The following is a 21109-nucleotide window of genomic DNA, read 5'->3' on the forward strand; positions in this document are numbered from 1 at the left end:
GGAACTGTAGACCAGTGAGTCTGACCTTGGTGGTGGGTAAGTTGTTGGAGGGAATCCTGAGGGACAGGATGTACATGTATTTGGAAAGGCAAGGACTGATTAGGGATAGCCAACATGGCTGTGTGTGTGGAAAATCATGTCTCACAAACTTGATTGAGTTTTTTGAAGAAGTAACAAAGAGGATTGAGGAGGGCAGAGCAATAGATGTGATCTATATGGACTTCAGTAAGGCATTTGGCAAGGTTCCCCATGAGAGACTGATTAGCAAGGTTAGATCTCATGCAATACAGGGAAAACTAGCCATTTGGATACAGAACTGGCTCAAAGGTAGAAGACAGAGGGTGGTGGTCAAGGGTTGTTTTTCAGACTGAAGGCCTGTGACCAGTGGAGTGCCACAAGGATTGGTGCTGGGTCCTCTACTTTTTGTCATTTACATAAATGATTTGGATGCGAGCATAAGAGGTACAGTTAGTAAGTTTGCAGATGACACCAAAATTGGAGGTGTAGTGAACAGCGAAGAGGGTTACCTCAGATTACAAAAGAATCATGACCAAATGGGCCAAAGGGCTGATAAGTGGCAGATGGAGTTTAATTCTGATAAATGCGAGGTGCTACATTTTGGGAAAGCAAATCTTAGCAGGACTTATACACTTAATGGTAAGGTCCTAGGGAGTGTTGCTGAACAAAGGGACCTTGGAGTGCAGATTCATAGTTCCTTGAAAGTGGAGTCGCAGGTAGATAGGATAGTGAAGGCGGCATTTGGTATGCTTTCCTTTATTGGTCAGAGTATTGAGTACAGGAGTTAGGAGGTAATGTTGCGGCTGTACAGGACATTGGTTAGGCCATTGCTGGAATATTGCGTGCAATTCTGGTCTCCTTCCTATCAGAAAGATGTTGTGAAACTTGAAAGGGTTCAGAAAAGATTTACATGAATGTTGCCAGGCCTGGAGGATTTGAGCTATAGGGAGAGGCTGAACAGGCTGGGGCTGTTTTCCCTGTAGCGTCAGAGGCTGAGGGGTGACCTTATAGAGGTTTACAAAATTATGAGGGGCATTGAATAGGGTAAATAGGCAAAGTCTTTTCCCTGGGGTTGGGGAGTCCTTAACTAGAGGGCATAGATTTAGGATGAGAGGGGAAAGATATAAAAGAGACCTATGGGGCAACTTTTTCACGCAGAGGGTATTACGTGTATGGAATGAGCTGCCAGAGGAAGTGGTGGAAGCTGGTACAATTGCAACATTTAAGAGGCATTTGGGTGGGTATATGAATAGGAAGGGTTTGGAGGGATATGGGCCGGTGCTGGCAGGTGGGACTAGATTGGGTTGGGATATCTGGTCGGCATGGACGGGTTGGACCGAAAGGTCTATTTCCATGCTGTACATCCCTCTGACTCTATGATTACTGAGATTTTCCAGAACTAACTATCAATATTTTTCAATGCCTTTTACTGAAGGAGGCTGGGCCATTGTAAGGTGTGAATACATTGCCAAATAAAGGCATTCTTAATATTATTTACTGTGTCACAGTGTTTTAATTCATTTTTTGACGAAGAGCATTTTTACAAGTAATGGGTTACAGGAGGGCTTCCTTGACTATCGTGAAACTCTTTAGCACAAATTTGTCAGCATGCCACTGCAACTCAGCATCATGTGTTTACTTTAGTACAGATGCATTTAAGGGGAGTGTAGACAAGCATATGAGGGAGAAGAGAACAGTGTTATCATGATGGACTTACAAGAGGTAAAGGGAGGCACTAAATGGAACATAAATTGTTGGACTCAAATACGCTGGGTACACTGTTTCTGCTATGCAATCTTATAAAATGAAGTATGGCACAAAGCCATATAAAACGATATTAGTATGACAACCAAAATCTTGGGAAAAAAGATGTCTTTAAGAAAGAGAGAGGCAGAGAGATTTAGAGCCCAGACAGCTGAAAGCATAGCCACCAATGATAGAACAATTAAAATCATGGATGCTCAAGGGACCAGAATTAGAATACAATATTTCTCATTTTCTCTGAGGGCAAGGAGATAGCTTGATAAAAAGGTGTGAAAAAATTCCATCAACTAGTCTGACAACTAAATACATTCATTAAAATTAAATCCTATTGTTACTAGACCGTTCCAGATTATCTTGAGAACCTTCATGCTTATAAACTCAAATTCCCCTCATGGTATGGAAACAAGGCAGTTGCATTATACTGTATGTAAATACGGCTCCTTTCATTACTAATTTTTACCAAATTACCTTTATTGAACCAGGCATAAGTTACTGGTACAGAGTCTAAAACTCAGATGTACTGATCTATGTGACGGTGACAATTCCCGTGCTAGGCAAATATTAAATACTTTTCTGGAGGATGTATCTGAGGAAATCTTATGATGCACTAATAGCATTCCTGATGATCCTGTAGTGCAATGGCAGCATTCCTTCCTCTGAATCAGAAGTCCCAGGTTACTTAATGACCAAGGAAAATGTGGCATTATAACAACATGTCAAAAAGATCAAATCTCACTTATAAATCTTTCCAATGTGGCAAGTGATACCATCACAATTCACAGTTACAGGTGATCATATGCATGTACAGGTGTTATGCTGCCACAACCAACTCCTTGGGGAAGGGCAGTGGACTACATGGCCACTTTGGTTGTGATTAATGTCAACAACATGGGGTTGGATTTCCCATTCTGGTTGGGGTGCATTTGGGAACCCGCGTTGTTGACTTACTCGTGGTGCAGATCAATTATGTGGGTCAGGCATAGCTTTGGGTAGAAACTGACGAAGAAGAAGAAGATGATATCCAATATGCTGAATTAATACGCTAAATGAAAGAGAAAATACCATGTACATAGATTCCTCAAAGTTGCCACCCAGGCTGATAGGGCTGTTAAGAAGGCATATGGTGTGTTAACTTTTATTAGAAGGATCGCGTTTCGGACCCATGAGGTAATGTTGCAGCTGTACAAAACTCTGGTGCAGCTGCACTTGGGAATATTGTGTGCAGTTCTGGTCACTGCATTATATGAAAGATTAGATTAGATTCCCTACAGAGTGGAAACAGGCCCTTCGGCCCAACCAGTCCACACTGACCCTCCGAAGAGTAACCCACCCAGACCCATTCCCCTCTGACTAATGCACCTAACACGATGGGAAATTTAGCATGGCCAATTCACCTGACCTGCACATATTTGGATTGTGGGAGGAAACCCACGCACACATGGGGATAACGTGCAAACTTCACTCAGACAGTTACCTGAGGCCAGAATCGAACCTGGGACCCTGGTGCTATGAGGCAGCAGTGCTAGCCACCGTGGAAAGGGTTCAGAAGAGATTTACTAGGATGTTGCCTGGTATGCAGGTAAAGTCTTATGTTCCTCACAAGGTTGAGGGACTTGAGGCTGTTTTCGTTAGAGAGAAGGAGGTTGAGAGGTGACTTAATTGAGACATAAGGTAATTAGAGGGTTAGACCAGATGGACAGTGAAAGCAGTTTTCCTAGGATGGCTAGTAAGAGAAGGCATAGCTTCAAATTGAGGGGTGGTAGATATAGAACAGATGGTAGTTTCTTTACTCCAAGAGTAGTAGGGGCATGGAACACTCTGCCTGCAACAGCTGTAGACTCACCAACTTTACAGGCATTTAAGTGGTCATTAGATAGGATTATGGACGAGAATGGAATGGTATAGGTTAGATAAACTTCAGATTGTTGCGCTGCCCTGTCAAACCACCGAGGGCTGAAGGGCTTGTGCTGCACTGTAATGTTCCATGTTCTATACACAGGCTGTCTAAACGAGATTAAAACTGTCATAGAAGCAGGTTGTTTGGCTCTTGTTCTGTCCATTCAATTAAGATAGTGTCTGATCATCAAACTCAAAATAATTATCCAGCATTATCCCTAAATCCTTTAATATCCTTAATATTTAATGCAACCAAATCCTCTTGGATAGAAAATATCAAACTGCTAAGTAATGAAATTCCTTCTAATCTTAGTACCAAACAGCCTACCCATTATTATGAGACTGTGTCCCCTAATTCTAGATGCCTGCATTTATCTGCCCTCATCCTGTAACACTTCATTTATTTCACTGAGCTAGCCAATACAAGCCTAGTCTCTTCAAACTGTCCTCATTGGACAATCCTGCCACAATAGGACTTAATTTGATAAACTTGCATTTCATTCCTTCTCTGGTAAGTATATCTTCCTTAGGTGAGAAGACCAAAGCTGGACGTAATACTCCAACTAGGCAGCATCTGAGGAGCAGGACAGTTGACATGTTGAGCATAAGCTCTTCATCAGGAATGCTCGAAACATCGTCTCTCCTGCTCCTCGGATGCTGCCTGAATCGCTGTGCTTTTCCAGCACCACATTCTTTGATTTTTATTTTTGTATTCAAATTTCTAGCAAAAAAGGTCAGCATACCACCTGCCTTTCTAACTGCTTGATTCCCCTTTGTTACCTTTCAGTGGTTCATGAAAAAAAAAATACCAGATCCTTTTGGGCAACATCATTTAGATGTCTCATCATTTACTAGAGCTCTGCGTTTCTTCTTTTTCCTCCTGAAGTGGATAACATCCACGATATTGCATTTTACATATTCTTGCCCATTCATTTAGTTTGTTTAAATCCCTTTTTCACCTTCTTCATATCTCTTATTTCAACTTAGTTTTGTCTTAGCAGCAAACTTGCAAATATTGTATTTAATTATCACCTCCAAATCACTGATAAAAATAGCTGGGGCCCCAGGCACCTTGTGGTAAAACACTAGAATCAGCCTGCTATCCTGATAAGAGCCTATTTATTTTTTCTCGGTTTTTTGTCTATTTACTAATTCTCAATTTGTGCAGCATTACCCTTGATCCAATGTTTGTAATTTTATTTACTAACTGCTAATTGAAAGCTTCTGAAAATCCAAATGCACCACATTCGATGGCTTCCCTTTATCTATTCTGCTCGTTACATGCGCAAAAAAACCTTCCAATTAGTTTGTCAAAAATGATTTATCTTTCATAAATGCATGCTGACATTGAAAATAATGCTAGAATGTCCAATTATCACTTCCTTTATATTATAGTCCAGCATTTCCTTACTAGTATAGTCAGGCTGACAGGTCTGTCGTTTTCCCTTTTTCCCCTCTGTTCCTTAAATAGAGGAGTCACATTTATTTTCCAATCTGTTGAACTGTTACAGATCTGTAGAGTTTTGAATGATGACTGCCAGCCCGCCTACTATCTCTATAGCCACTTTTGGGATATCCAGTAGATCATCAGGTCCAGGAGATTTACCAAATTTCATGAATTTCTCGAGTATTACTTTGTTTTTAATACTAAATTTCTTTCAGTTTTTCATTCTTGCTACTTCTTTTGTTCTCTAGTACATCCAGGAGTTTTCTTCTTGTACTTTGCTCTGTGATGACAGCCGTAAAGTATTTGTTTAGTTGCTCTGCAAACTCCTTATTCTCCCATTATAAATTTTGCTCTCTTTGCCAGTAATGGATCACAATTGTCTTTGCTTTTTTTTTCCCTTTCAGTGGTGCCAGTGGCTAACAACAGATACAAAAGAATGGCGAGAAGGTCTAGAAATTAGTGCCAGAAGACAAAAAAGGTGAGACAATGTTTTGACAAGTATTAACATAATTATAGCACTTTTACAATATGTAGTTCTAGACTTCCAACTAAATGCTTCTAGACCACTTCAAATAAGTGATATTACTGGACTTCAAGTGAGCAGAAATATTAGTTTATCCTTTGTTTACCTTCTATTACCATAACTGTGGACCAATGTATTTTTTTTCAAATCACCAAATTGGCCCCAATATTTTAGCTTTCAATGCAGGATGAAGTCCATACTGACAAAAGTAAGTGACCATTGCTGAAAAATGTACATATAAAGCAAAGGGCTATGGCAGTGTTTCACAATTTATTTTCCACTATGATCTCATTTTAATTCACCACCAGTTTCTAACAGCCAATTTAGGGATTACCAACAAAGGCTAGCCAGTGCCATTTGCTTCCCATGAAATTTAAAGAAAAACATTTCTTTAATTAATGTAACTCCAAAAAAGAATCAACAACAATAAAACAGAGGAAGATTGTATATTAAAAACTCTTGTGCATTATAGATTAATATAAACATGAAAATGTTTTTGAAAGTGCTTTATGAAAAAAAATTGTAATCAAGTGGGCTTTAGCCAAACTCACCACATTCAAAACCTCTGTGAAATCTCTGCATTCCCTCACTCACATTCACATATTGTAATTAGTTCCACGCTTCCCAGCACATACCCTTGTCTTCACAACCCACCTCTGCCAAGTAAAGAAAATTGTACTTTTACTTCAAGTATAGTTACTGAGCAATACATTAATGATGTCAGATCACATGGAACTGGAGCCTGGATGTCTAGGACTCCAAGCAAGATACCTTACTATTTCCTGTAGTTCAATAAAGACTGTTGCTGTTCAATTCTAAAACTGTAGACCTCACATTACTAGTTTTTAGGCAGTCCGTCAGGATCGAGGATGACTTTGTCACATTTCAGTGTTGTAGGTTCCAAGGTGGCAAAAAGGCCAGTATTGTAGCCACAAACCTTATCACAGGTGGGGCAGGTGCTGTTTGCAAAAGTGAGTGGGTTAGGAGCCCAATCGTTTACATGGTGTTCCTGCTGCTTGCACTTTTTCCTCCATCTTGGTCCGTCTGAGATGCTCAAAATGGTTGCTCCTTTGCAGATGCTGCTTCTCCAAATTGGGTGGTCCTGAGTTAGAGCCATGTGGAGACTTAGCACTTTTTCCAGGGAGGATTTGAGCACAACTCAAAGCTCTGAGTAGTGACCTTATTTTGAAATTGTTTGTCAGGCATGCTGATGCGGTGACCTGTACAATGCATCTGATTGATCATAACCAGTGCTGCGATTCAGGGGTTTTCTTCCAGTCAGAATCTTTGAAACTTGAGTGGCTTGCTGACGCATTGAAGAGTCAGACCAATGCTATAGGTCTAAAGTTATTACCATGCTGGGCCACTTAAGGATGACAAATTGTCTACTCCAAAAGGCATTCATGAACAGGATGAATTTATATGACAATCCGATAGTTTCATGGGCATACTTGTTAATACTAGCTTTTACTCTCAAATTTATTTAAGTTCCATTCCCAGTGGTCATGGTGGTAATGAACTCATGTTTCTAGATCAATAATACAGCCATCTCTGGATGACGAGCTCAGTCACAGAACTTTAACACATGCAAAGTAATTGTTGTTAAAAAAACACACACACTTACTTACAGAAAAAAAGAGTAAAAGATACATGGGAAGAAAATCACAACTTTAATTATTTGGATCAGAGTACACGTCAATAAGTTGCGGCCAAACTACTGGCAGCTTCTGGAGAAAGATGTCTATGGCACACAAAAAGTTTGCAATCTTAGTATGGTTGGGGGTGCAAGAAGTAAAATTAAGAAAACCTTCAATATTCAGAGTGGTGCAAGTTTGGAACTTTCTTCAGTAAATAGCAATTTATGGTGGATCAATTGTTAATTTTAAATCTTGAGATTGATAAAGTTTGGTTAAACATACATATTAATAGGATGAGGGGCAAAGATGAGGTACATGGGTTGGAGTTGCAAATCATCCATGATCTGATTGATGGCAAAACAAGTTTGTTGGACCAAAGGGTCTATTCCTGTTCTTATGTGCACTAACTGCAGCATACCAGAGAGCTTGGAACAATGCTGGAAAATCTGTAATAAAATGCAATTTGCTCTAATTTCTATAGTTACTTTGACGTTTTAAATTTACAATTTAAAAAAAAATGTTATGGTGACAATGAATGGTAAAGAAACTCTTTATGGGTTGGTCAGTTGGGGTTCAATCTAAATTCAACTGAAGGGCTCACGTTGTGCAGAGTGAGTGTCTCTATCTCTGAGCCAAGAGTCCCAAGTTCAACTCCCATCTGCTTCAGAGGTTATAAAATTTAATTATTATTGCAGTTAGGTCTCACTACATGCTTGTAAAGAGTTTTAAATGATAAACCATAGACTTGGTGTGAAATCGCAATTATTGATTTATCAATTGAAGTAGCATGATCATAATGGTTAGTGTGCACACTGTAGTAAACTAGCTAATGCATGCAAAACCAAGGCAAAACATGTACTGCTAAGAGTTTGATTCAGTGATTGGGCAGCACATGTTGTACACTTTTGACTGCACAAATAGCTCCACAAACAACCAACTTAAGATAATCAGTCAACTTCGAATGTGGTTCATTTATACTTGCAAGAATTAACATATATTCACATACAGGATCGAATCTCTGCAAACAAAAAGAATATGTCCATGTTTTGCACTTTTTCGAAATTACCCAGCAGAATGTGGGAGCTTATAGTTCTCCAACACTTCTACCATGGCGATATCTTCGCTAGCATCAACAGCATTGTCTTCTACTGTATAAATTATTGCAATAATGTTAAATTTGGCATTCTTAGCTTTGCCTTAATGAAAACATTTGGCAACACATCTCCAACTACTAAATGACGGTTTTTAAAATATTCCTTAAATTATAATCATAAATTATTAACAGATCATCAATATTTTACAGAATGAGAGCAAATCGACTGCCATAAAAATATCTGTATGTATAAATTACAGGTGGCTTCAACTAATTTGAATTAAATTGAATTCAGATGAAATTAAATTATATTCAGTTATGACAACTTTGAAAACAGTATGAAACAAAGGAATTTAAAATTATTTATGAATTCACTTGTACCTTGAACATTAATCTGACTGTTTTTCAGTTCCTGATCTATCTGCTTTATACTTCAAGCATTTTCTGCTTCAATTTCTTGAGTATTTGACACTTTCTTCTTTCCTCTATAAATCCAGCTCCTTTATTATATAAAAGAAAAATTATACTGAAATATATACACTTTATAATTAGAGACATAAAGAGAACTGCCCCCAGTTGCTAGGACTCTAAGTTAGGGAGGAAATGTTCAGAGCTACACAAAAAATGCTGCAACCATCCAGGCTGAACAAACAATAGAATGTTCAAATTAATTCCATCATTTTATTGACAGGATGAAAAAAATAAAATACAGTCAGGAGTGCTTCACAGTCTTGTGCTCCATCGATATGACAGGAACATTTAAAATAAATCATAACATAAAACAAAGATTTCAAACACTGTTTCAAATGACAGCAGAGTGCAATGGTACATTAATCCCTGACACCATACTCTGTCACTATAGTATGACCTTTTTCATCTGATTTGGTTGTCCATTACATATTAATGAAGACAGAGTTACAGAATTACAATTTAATTATGTCTTATGACACTAACTATTATGGATGAAGAATTATTTTGTAACACTGCTTAGGGTGGAATAGCTTAAGAATTGAACTTAATAACTTCCATAAATTAAAGCAGTAACTTATGTTTGACATAAGAAGCGCAACTATTATTGAATTCAATAACATTTGCTGATAATCAGTGTGCACCAAACACTATTTGTATTGAATTACATTTGTTTGCCATTAAATTGCCGAAAACATTCAAATCAACCAAGTTATGTAAAAGAGCAACTGAACCATAATCAAACATTTGTATGCAAAGAAAACTAAATTTCTGTAATTCTTTCACCTCTTGTAGTTCAAATATATATACAATAAACAGATTAATTTGAAAGGTCGGGTATAAACATTTTTGCATTAGCAATTAATTTGACTTCCAAGTCCCCTGTCATGGCTCCCCAAAGGGTCCCAAGCTTAACATTTCATTCATTTCCTATTCCATATTATATTTTCCATATTGTTCCCTCATCCTGCTAGGTATTGTTTTTAAGACATGAACAATATTTACCAGATTATTAAAATGGTGGAGCATTACCATCAATTTAATAAGCCCTACTAGCAGTGTTTATTAGCTACATAGAAAGAGGTAAAACAAGATTCAAAAGAAAAACACAGCAAATGAGAAAAAAAATCATAAATTAAATAATGGAAAGAAAATGCTTAAAAATGACAAAGTAAGGAAAGAGATGGATTGGATGTAAGAAATATTTAAATACAAGATTACAAGCATCTCTAGGTCTCAAACCCTTCTGTATAAGTGTCAAATTGCTCTGAATACAGACACAAAGAAAATAAAAAGTTCATATATTTCAATGCTAAGAGTCTGAAGAATCATTAAGCATGGAAGAAAATGGAAACCAGAGGCAAATACAGTAAAAACGAGAGTATGTGGCAATTTATTAGACAGGAGAAATGAGCAACCTTAAAAGTACAAAATTTTTAAAAAGTTTGTAAGCAGAGAAAGAAAACAGTAAAGACGAAAATGAAAATTAAAGAAATTCAAAAAGTTAAAAGGAAATAGTATGAAAATCTGTTTTTAAGATGATGTCACACATAGGAATAGAAACATGAAACAAATAAAGCTGTAACCCCTTAGTTACTAACCATTTACCACATTTATAATCTTATTAAATAGTATGTTACAGATTAAAAATTCTACTCACATCAGGAATACAATACAACCTCAGAACCTTGAACTTACACTGCTCCAAAAGTATCAACAGATATAAAAGCAAACTATCTGTAGCCAAAATTAATTTGAATACACTTAGTATTAAAATATTGTAAATTTTGTTTTTGAAAACAAAAGTGTTTTTAGCATTTTTGTCAGAAATTTCCGTAGGTGGCAGCATTCATTAAAAAATAGTCAAACAATTTACCAGAAACTTTGAAAGGCTGCACAATGGAAATTTGAGTTCAAAGGCAAATATTTTTAGAATTTTATTCAATTTACTTTAAATTGGTCTTTCTCACTGATATAATTTGCCTACTGTACCATTAAACCATCTAATTCCACCTCCTCTAGATCAACTGGAGGGGCAGGTATGACATCCTAGCTTGCCTGTAACCACCTCCACATCATCAGTGGCCAAAGTTTTTTTAAAAAAAATACTGCTGATTACAATCAATGTTAATTAATGTCATCACTCTGTGACAATTCTAGTCCATTTTGGATTGGCAAACTATGTAGCATAACATCGTTACAAAAGGGGTCTGGTGTCCAAAGAATTTCTGTATTGGCAATAGCATGCTCCTAAAACTTGAAGGCTGCCATAAAGTTTTCTGGCAACCAAAGGGGCAACTCACAACAGAAATGTTATACCCTTCGTTAGCTCACCTCTCAAATTTGAGGGTGCAATCTTAAAAATCAGAGGGAGGAGAGAGGTGTTGCACATTATTTGAAATACCAGTAACAACTCATCTCAATATAAACAAATCATTATGGCAAGTATGTTTTATGCTCCTCCAAGGTTAAAATGTTGGGTTTGTCTCCCTTATAAAATGATTGATATGGTAATACAGTGCTTCATCCGATCCAAATAGTTGTGCTTTAAAGGCAGCAGCTTGACGTTCAGCATTGATAATGTGTAGAACTCACATGTAACAGCAGAAAATTCACATTCTCCAGTTAGTCGGTCTCTATTGAAGGCTGACAATTGTCAACATTGGACATTCCAGATCACTTGGCAAGAGCAAACTGACAGCATGTGCTTGTTGCACAATTTTATAGTATCACCTGTAGTGCTAATAGAGAACATGTTTTATATCTTGATATATCCTTTGATTCGTGCTCGATTCTGCTTTTAAAAACATCGCGCTGGTATCTTTTTGATAGGGTAACTGTGCTTCACACAGAATACCATGCATCCAAGTAATATAAATAGTTCAGATAAAACCTGGATGAGTCTTCAGTGAAATGTGAATCAGTTTTCACTTCAATCCAACTGCGGCTGAAGTGCAGAGTCATAGTGGTTTATCAATAACCGCAACACCTAAGAGAAAAATAAGTTAACAAGTTTAAAACCAGTTCTGAACAATTATAGTACCAATAAGCGACTCAAACAATATTTCTTACTCATTGAAACATATTTTGGGTCATTTTGGCTTTTGTCAATAGCACATTTCAAAGCCCATCCAATTATCTTTACCATTGATTCCACCCAGCAACAGTTAAAACTGCCTTCTTTTCTTTGCGCAAAGTAAAATTACAACCGTTTAAATATAATCAATATCAAAACTGATGAGTCTTGATGGTTGAACATCATTGTCAGGATAATAAATAAATAGTTTTCATATTGCGTGCAATTCTGGTCTCCTTCCTATCGGAAAGATGTTGGGAAACTTGAAAGGGTTCAGAAAAGATTTACAAGGATGTTGCCAGGGTTGGAGGATTTGAGAGGCTGAACAGGCTGGGGATGTTTTCCCTGGAGCGTCAGAGGCTGAGGGGTGACCTTATAGAGGTTTACAAAATTGAGGGGCACGGATAGGGTAAATAGGCAAAGTCTTTTCCCTGGGGTCGGGAGTCCAGAACTAGAGGGCACAGGTTTAGGGTGAGAGGGGAAAGATATAAAAGAGACCTAAGGGGCAACTTTTTCACAGAGGGTGGTATGGGTATGGAATGAGCTGCCAGAGGAAGTGGTGGAGGCTGGTACAATTGCAACATTTAAGAGGCATTTGGATGGGTATATGAATAGAAAGGGTTTGGAGGGATATGGGCCGGGTGCTGACAGGTGGGTCTGTTTCCATGCTGTACATCTCTATGACTCTATGTTTGCTTGAATAATCTAACAGTCAAGTGCTGAGCTACGTCTCTAGGATAATGATTAAAATACTGCCTCAATAATATTCACTCAGTCAACTTTGTTTTGGGTTTAATAGGCCACTCAATAGAGTACCTTTGTTAACACTGCACTTTACTCACCAGGAGCCAAACAATAACAGCCAATTTTACCCACCCACCAATGCATGTCTTCCGCAAGTTGATTCATAGCACACAGCTGAAGATAGACACTCTCAAGGGGGAAAAAAAAGTAACAAAACAGATACACATTGAAAATGAGGCTGGAATGAGGGAATCAATTTGTTCAAATTTCAATTCTTGTCCTATGTCACCAGTGAGAAGTTTGGTTAAGAATATCGTTGATCAGTCAACAGGCACCAATTCGCTAGTGCAGAGCAGATATAATGCTACATTAGTCGGCAGACATTAAAAGTCAGTCAATTAACTCAGTGGTATTGGAACTGCATTACTTTAAGTTCCAAACTGATGGGAAAAAACTTTTCTTTGCAGTTAAATTACCTTGTGTCATTATTGTCCCCAGATTCAGGGTCACCATTTGACCTCATTTCTTGTTTTGCATGCCCAAACCTCTGCTCTCTCTGGATATTTCACAGAAGTCTCACATCACCATATTCAAAATATAAATTCAACTTAGCACCCACCCCTCTCACAAACATCTTTTCTTTCCCATTTCAAACTTTATTGAAGTTCCTTGTATTTCTATTCATTCTCTTCTCAGCTACATTTTCTCTAATTTATTCCTCTCAGACTAAACAAATACTCAAAACCAAGCAGCAATGCTGCCATGTAACGGAGTATTTTTGTTTTGAGCCACAGGCAACACTGGTATCATCCTGGAGCTCCAGGATGATACCAAAGGCCATCCTCTTTCCTCAGAGCTGCCAACAGAGATCACTGCACCAGAGCCTGCCAGACTGAACCAAAGTTGCCAACTAGGCTAATGTCTGGAGGAATGCCAATGGCAGGAAATTGGTTTATGATCTTCTGAGCTCTGCAAGGCTAAAGTAGCCCAGTCTTCTCTCAACTTATTCTGATTGTGTCACTGCATCCACGTCCAACCAAGGTTCGGTGTTTATTACTTGCAATGTTGTACGCAGCCTTTCCTCAAAGGCACTCATCCACCTCATCATATTAAACTACTACCCTTCCTGCCCTCTCTGCTTCTTAACCACTCATCAACTTTCCGTATCTGCACCAACACTATCAGCTGCTTCCATCACACACATCTGGCCTTGTCTCTTCCAGGAGAAAATAGGCCCTCAATATTGTAAAAAGGGCAAAGATAAGTGGTGGGGTTCCGAACATTCATTTGCTCATTCTCCACGAGAATAGGTCCACTTGTCTAGTGAAGCCAAGATATCTACATCTCAGCAACCAAGTAAGATTGCTCATCAAGTGTTGTACTCCTTTCCAGTTATGACCACTGTGAATGCATTCTTAACATGCCCAAGCTTGCATCCCTATTTCGCAACTCATTTCCTCTTTCCTTTTCCATAGGGACAAGCAGCATCCACAAGGCCTCTGCTATTAAGAGTCCAGCCCCTACATTCAACACTTCTTCCTCCAATTCTGAGAAAGAACACAACACTCAGAGGAAGCAGTGGCAAGGCTGTCACCCGTACACTCCACTTTCTCAGATTCTGATACCTCAATGTGTACATTAGCTAGATTAGAATCAGTGCACATTCTGGTGAATACATCTCTGCAGCTGGACAAGGAAGAACACCCTCAGTCATTTGCACTCAGAAGACTGCCCCTGACCAGGCAGCCACTCAGCTCAGGCAGGAGAGGATCCTATGTCAGCTATTAACAGCTTCATGAAAGTGCACTAACAAACACTGGAGGAGCAGGCAGGTTTGTCAAAGAGTACTCTGGAAGCTGGATCGCATGTTGGAGGAATCCATCAATGTTATCGCTCTCATTCTGGCTCCAGCGTGCATGCATCTGCTGACTCTGTGGACAGTTTGGTAAAGCCAAGTGAAGTAGAGCACTTGGCCACCAAAGATGCATGCAGATCAGCACTTGATCACTGTAGCAACTGGCAGGACCTTGGCCGCACTCCAGGTGCCCCTTTTTCAAAAGAAAGAGCATGGTGCCAGTACTGTATGCAAGGAGAAACCACAGAGATCCCTCAGATGTCTTATCTTCAGTGTCTTGGTCCATCACTTCTGCCTGTGACTATGTGGGAGTTCAAACCGAGGAGGGCAAGCCTCCTTAGCAAGTTTGCAGATGACACTTAAAATTGGTGGAGTAACAGATAGTGAAGGGGACTGTCAGAGACTACAGCAGAATATAGATATAGTGGAGAGTTGGGCAGAGAAAGGGCAGATGGAGTCCAATCTGGACAAATGCGTGGTGATGCATTTTGGAAGATGCAATTCCAGAGCGAACTATAAAGTAAATGGAAAAGTCCTGGGGAAAATTAATGTGCAGAGAGATCTGGGTGGCACTGGTGACTCTTCATTGTCAATAGTATATCACATTACTAAATATATGTTCACTTTACATCAACTGTCCAATCGACTGCAATTTTAGCTTCAGCTTAAAGAATTAAACTGGAGAAGCTACCCATCCTGAGCACCACACAATGCTGGAACCCTGTCTGAAGAATAGCTACTGTTACGCTTGGGCTGATACTAGCCTGTAGCTTTGCATGATTGAATAAAGAAACATCAGATGTTGTGAAGGCTTCTAAAAGTTTGCCATCTTAACTTTGTTTTTCTTTTCTACTTGTAAAGTCAAACTGGTAAGCTGCACTTCTAATTAAGATTAAACAGGGACTGCTAGTCTTTCCAGAATCAACACATTTATAGTAATTCAGTTGCTTTGAAAGAGGTTACAAAAAAAATGCATCCTGAAACACTATTGTGGAGGTCAAGCTGATATTTCTCCTGATCAACGTCCTCAATATGTAGCTCTCACAAATCCTTTGGTTCACTGGCTGCTCCAGTTGTCCAAACTACAGCATGCAAGGATTACGCAATACACCCTGTACTGTACTGCAACAAATATCCAGATGGTACAGGCATGAGAATCTCATCTTAAGGAGACATTGTACGGCCTTGATGGCCCTGGTGGAAACTGGTGTTGGGTTGTATACAGGATTAGCTTCATGATATGATGCTCTCAACACTACATGTGTAATGTTTCTAGCACCCTACATCTGGAATGCTCCAGCAGATGACATAATTTTGTCATAGTGCCCTTATTTAGTGACGCCAACGAACATAGCTCTCTGGAGCACTTTCCATCAAAGACAAAACACTGTGGGCCTCTTGCACTTTCTTCACGTCATGAGGAGATCTTTTGCTGGAAACTCTGCATTTGGAGGCTGCTCCTCATTCACTGGAGGTTTTTGCTCATCCTGGACTTCCATTCACATGTGTTCCTCATCAATTTTACAGCAACTCATTGCAAACATCACAGAGAAGACAACAGATCCTGTGGTTGGATCCGTTGGCAATAGATTAAATGAGGCTTTGTGGGGAATATCAGAAACAAGCTATTTCTCAGTAATGGGAACGCAGAAAGCACATATGACATTTTATCATTGTTCTCCATTCATTGAGACATGGAAGCCTCAGACAAAGAGTGCAATGGGATACCTCTACACAGACCTGTTACATAAATGATCCTATTCTGATATATATTGCATACTTAAATTAGGAGTTTGTTGATGTGTTAGGAACAATGATACCTTCGCCCTCACGCTCACATCGATGACGACACAACTGCGCAGCAATGCACAGGTCGAATCACATCATCAAGTGCGCTGATGACAGGACTATAGTGGCTCTCATCAGCAGGAACAACAAGTCAGCATACAGAGAGGAGATGCAGCAGCTAACGGACTGGTGCAGAGCCAACAACCGGTCTCTGAGCATGGACAAAACGAAAGAGATGGCTGTTGACTTCAGGAGGGCACAGAGCAACCAACCACTCTTCACTGGACATCGACTCCCCTGTGGAGATCGTGAAGAGCACCAAATGTCTTGGTGTCTGCCTGGTGGAGAATCTCACGTGGTCCCTCAACACCAGCTCCATAGCCAAGAAAGTCCAGCAGCGTCTCTACTTTCTCCGTAGACTGAGAAAAGCCCACTAACCATCCTCACCATATTCTACAGAGGGTTCATTGAGAGTACCAAGCTGCTGCATCACTGCTTAGTTCAGGAATTGCACCATCGCGGATAGTAAGACCCCACAACAGATAGTGAAGAAAGCCGAGATCATTGGAGTCTCTCTCCCCTCTATTACAGACATTTACACCACACACTGCATCCAAAAGGATAACAGCATTGTGGAAGACCCCACACACCCCACACTCAAACTCTTCTCCCTCCTACCTCTGGCAGAAGATATTGGAGCATTCGGTCTCTCAGGGCCAAATTGTGTAATAGTTTCTTCCCGCTAGCCATCAGGCTCCTTAACACTGTGCGATTAGACTCTTATCCATCTGAAATTCTTTGCACGACTTTGAATTGCTGCTAGAACAATGTCTATTAATTATCATTCTTTTATTAAACTGTAATTTACATGTTTTGCACTTCTTATGCATTTTATGCCAACCCTTGTATGATCATGTAGTTAATGTTATCCATGTAGCACCTTGGCCCTGGAGGAACGCTGTCTTTTATTTTCTGTATCAATTGTAAATGGTAGAAATGACAAATAAAACCTACTCTACTATAAAGGCAACATTGCATACAAGATAATGGTATGAGAATCATATAGTCCAAGGTGTGCAGAAAGCAGCTCCATGACCTTGTGCAGCCTGAGATCTTTGAGTTTGCTTGTGAATTGTGGAAGGTAAAACTATATAGTTCAGCTGACATTACTTTCACTTCACAGGAATGCAATGATCGATGGCATGGTCAAGATCGCTTGTGCTCACAATTTTTATTCAACATAATTAATCACTTCATGAGATTTAGATGCAGTGTTCTGCAATAAAAAATGTCTCTGCATTAACAAATGTCTTTAAAGTATATTGTGTAAGGGCCTGATTGATGTAATTGCCCATTGAAAGGCTTCACGTCACTCAAGTAGAGCCCACTCCCTCATACAAAAACATTTACTCTACCCTTTCTGGTGGGATGGCAGACAGTCATTCTGCATTTTCACTGCACTTTGGGATTTGGACGACAAAAGACAACATAGGTAGCACTTCAAAGTATAACCAGATGAGCTCCCAAATCTTCATGTTTCCTTTCTGCCTTGCACTCCAATAGGTTTCAGCCTCCCCACATTCCAAGCTAACCCTTTTATTTAATTCTTCAGCTCTCCACTTTAACCCCTGTCTACACCAAAAGGCAACCAAGACAAAGTACTGTGAACCTGTCAGTCCTGATTGATGCAGCAAATGCAAAAAAAAAGGTCAAGGGAGGGCAGAAGTTCACTTAGCATCCAAGTAAGTGCAAGGTGAATGGGCACAAAGAAAGCAAGTTCAGAGCCCTGAGGTGCAAACCGCCTTGATGTACAAGTTGGGTGCCTGTCCCTGCACATGAAGCAACCTGACAACAGCATTGCACTATAAGGTGCTGGTGAACTCCAAAGTGCAGTACTGAATTGCTGAACTTTATTATAAGTGAGTCTGAGATGGGGAATGCTGGCCAAGATGATACCTGGAGATGCCAGTAAGCTATTGCCAACAGATAACTGCTCTGACATTCGTGCGGGGAATTAGAATCACCTAATTTCTCCCCCTTGCCTGTGAAAAGGCATATAGAGGTCAGAATACAAATGAGAAGTTGTTAATTCATGCAAGTAGGCCTTTTGTTGCTTACAAGCTAAATTCTCATCTCGTCATTGAAAAACCTTGTGCAGAAATATCCCACTTTCTTTCTCATCATCATGAATCTAACATTTCCTTTCCTGCTGTATTTTCCCCACTGTCTCACCATTACGTACATCATTCAGGGGCCTAAACATTTCTGCCTAATGTTGTTATTATTTCACCTCTACACTAAATTATTTTAAAGGTGAAATATGAAAAAGGATTATATACATTAAATATAGATTTCAAAGCTCAAGTAATTTTTTGATACATGATAAAATTAAATAAGTATGTTTTAGAGATAAGTATATTCACTTACAAAATGACATCAATTCCAACACCACATAGCTGCAAAATAGTCAGAGGGCAAGGGACTTTTGAAAAATAAAGTACAGCATCTTAGTTTGTGTGACATAAAGGTGCACATCATCCCAGTTAGAACAATCTTAGCTACAAACCTGCAACAGCTTTACCTGCGTAGCTTCTTCCAGTACTCATATTGGTTGGTAATAGTGTCCACTTGTCAGTTATAGAATTGTAGAATTCCACAGAAGCTAAATTTGATGAACCATCATCTCCTCCAATTACATACAAAAATCCATTTACAGCACAAACTCCTACAAAATAGAAAAAGATTAATTCAACTAAAGTTTGGTCTACCTTCAGATAGAAGGTAAAATCTGATGCTTAAATGGATCCCTACCTGCATTCCTCCGACACATATTCATGTCTGCCACTTGCCTCCAAACGTTTGTGGATGGGTCATACACCTCGACACTTTTCCTCACCAAAGGTCCATCGTGACCCCCAGTTGCATACAACTGACCATTTAGAACGCCTACCCCTGTGATAAGCGTATAAAAAAGTGAATAAAACATCCTCTTTTGCAATACAATTCGTATCAATGCATAATGCTCAGTGTACCATTAGCTAAAACAAGGAAATGACTTAACTGAAAGGTTAACAGGCAATGTTTCCTTTCTGTTGACAGGATGGGGTTCTACGTTGCTCATCAGGTTGATGATTATCTTTTTATTTCTTCAGTTATCCTTCCCTTACTCCTCCATTATAGGTAGTAACTCCTGCTGGAGTGCATTTCCATAGGTACAAGTAACTCTCCCTTTCCCTATGTGAGCTTAGTAAACAAAATCAAAGTAGGCTTTTATTTAGTGTTAGGGGTAGAGGGGGGAGCCTAAAAGTCAGGTTCAGTCTTATGCTTGAATGTTCACACGTGTAGCTCACAACACGAGTTGCTAGCTGGAGATCTAGTGAGGGAATTTGGTCAGTATTCCTGCAAACAGCTAATTGTGGTATACACCATCATTACAATTAAGACCAGCTAACACAGCACTGATAAACAGTTTAATTTGAGACCCTCTATTTCTTTATAACTCAGTGTCAGACCAAATATTTTATGTACCTATTGAACCGTTAGGAGTTCATAAGTCTCACCTTAACCTAAAATCAGTGATTGCATGCAGTATATTCAATTGGAATTCCCTTTTTAAACGGCATTATGGGTCAATCCACAGCAGCTGGATTGCAGCAGTTCAAGAAGGCAGTTCAGCACCACCTTCTCAAGGACAATTAGGGATGGGCAATAAATAGAATATAACAGCACAAAACAGGCCCTTCGGCCCTCAATGTTACACTGACCTGTGGAACCAATCTGAAGCTGATCTATCCTACACAATTCCATTTTCATCCATATGTTTATCTAATGACCATTTAAATGCCTTTAAAGTTGGCAAATCTACTACTGTTGCAGGCAGGGCATTCCACGCCCCTACAACTCTGAGTAAAGAAACCACCTCTGACATCTGTACTATATCTATCACCCTTCAATTTAAAGCTACACCATCTTGTGCTAGCCATCACCATCCGTGGCAAAAGACTCTCACTGTCCATCTTGTCTAACTTTCTGATTATCTTATATGTCTCAATTAAGTCACCTCTCAACCTTCTTCTCTCTAATGAAAACAGCCTCATGCCCCTCAGTCTTTCCTCATAAGACCTTCCCTCCATAACAAGCAACATCCTAGTAAATTGGCTCTGAACCCTTTCCAAAGCTTCCACGTCCTTCCTATAATGCGGTGACCAGAACTGGTACACAATACTCCAAGTGCGGCCGCACCAGAGTTTTGTACAGTTGCAACATGACCTCATGGCTCTGAAACTCAATCTCTCTTCCAATAAAAGCTAACACACCATATGCCTTCTCAACAACCCTATCAACCTGGGTGGCAACTTTCAGGGATCTAGGTACATGAACGCCCAGATCTCTCAGCTCATCCACACTGCCAAGAATCTTACCATTAGCTCAGTACACTTTATTCCTATTGCCCTTCCAAAGTGAATCACCTCACACTTTTCCACATTAAACTCCATTTGCCACCTCTCAGCCCAGATCTGCAGCTTATCTATGTCCCTCTGTAACCTGGAACATCCTTTGGCAATCCACAACTCCACCTACCCTAATGTTATCCGCAAATTTACTAACCCATCCTTCTACACGCTCATCTAGGTCATTTATAAAAATGACAAACAGCAGTGGATCCAAAACAGACTCTTGCGGTACACCACTAGTAACTGAACTCCAGGATGAATATTTCCCATCATCCACCACCCTCTGTCTTCTTTCAGCTAGCCAATTTCTGAACCAAACCACTAAATCATCTTTAATCCCAAGCCT

At 39.4% G+C, this 21109-nt stretch overlaps 1 protein-coding gene across 14 annotated transcripts in view; it reads right to left on the reverse strand.

Annotated features, from left to right (window-relative positions):
- Positions 1-9034: 9034 nt before the first annotated feature.
- The window catches only part of LOC122556624 (kelch-like protein 3), a 119869-nt gene continuing 107794 nt past the window's right edge, over positions 9035-21109 (reverse strand). For 11 of the 14 annotated variants that reach the window (XM_043703547.1, XM_043703538.1, XM_043703546.1 and 8 more), the window contains 3 exons: positions 19121-19261; positions 18876-19034; positions 9035-11835 (listed from right to left, as the gene is read on the reverse strand). In XM_043703547.1, the coding sequence (XP_043559482.1) occupies positions 11807-11835; positions 18876-19034; positions 19121-19261 (329 nt within the window). In that variant the 3' untranslated portion in view covers positions 9035-11806. Of the gene's footprint in view, positions 11836-18875; positions 19035-19120; positions 19262-19370; positions 19553-21109 lie in introns of those variants that run through there. The other 3 variants (XM_043703539.1, XM_043703540.1, XR_006313588.1) reach the window with 2 other exon arrangements.

Source organism: Chiloscyllium plagiosum, chromosome 14, assembly GCF_004010195.1.
Source record: "Chiloscyllium plagiosum isolate BGI_BamShark_2017 chromosome 14, ASM401019v2, whole genome shotgun sequence".
Taxonomy (NCBI): domain Eukaryota; kingdom Metazoa; phylum Chordata; class Chondrichthyes; order Orectolobiformes; family Hemiscylliidae; genus Chiloscyllium; species Chiloscyllium plagiosum.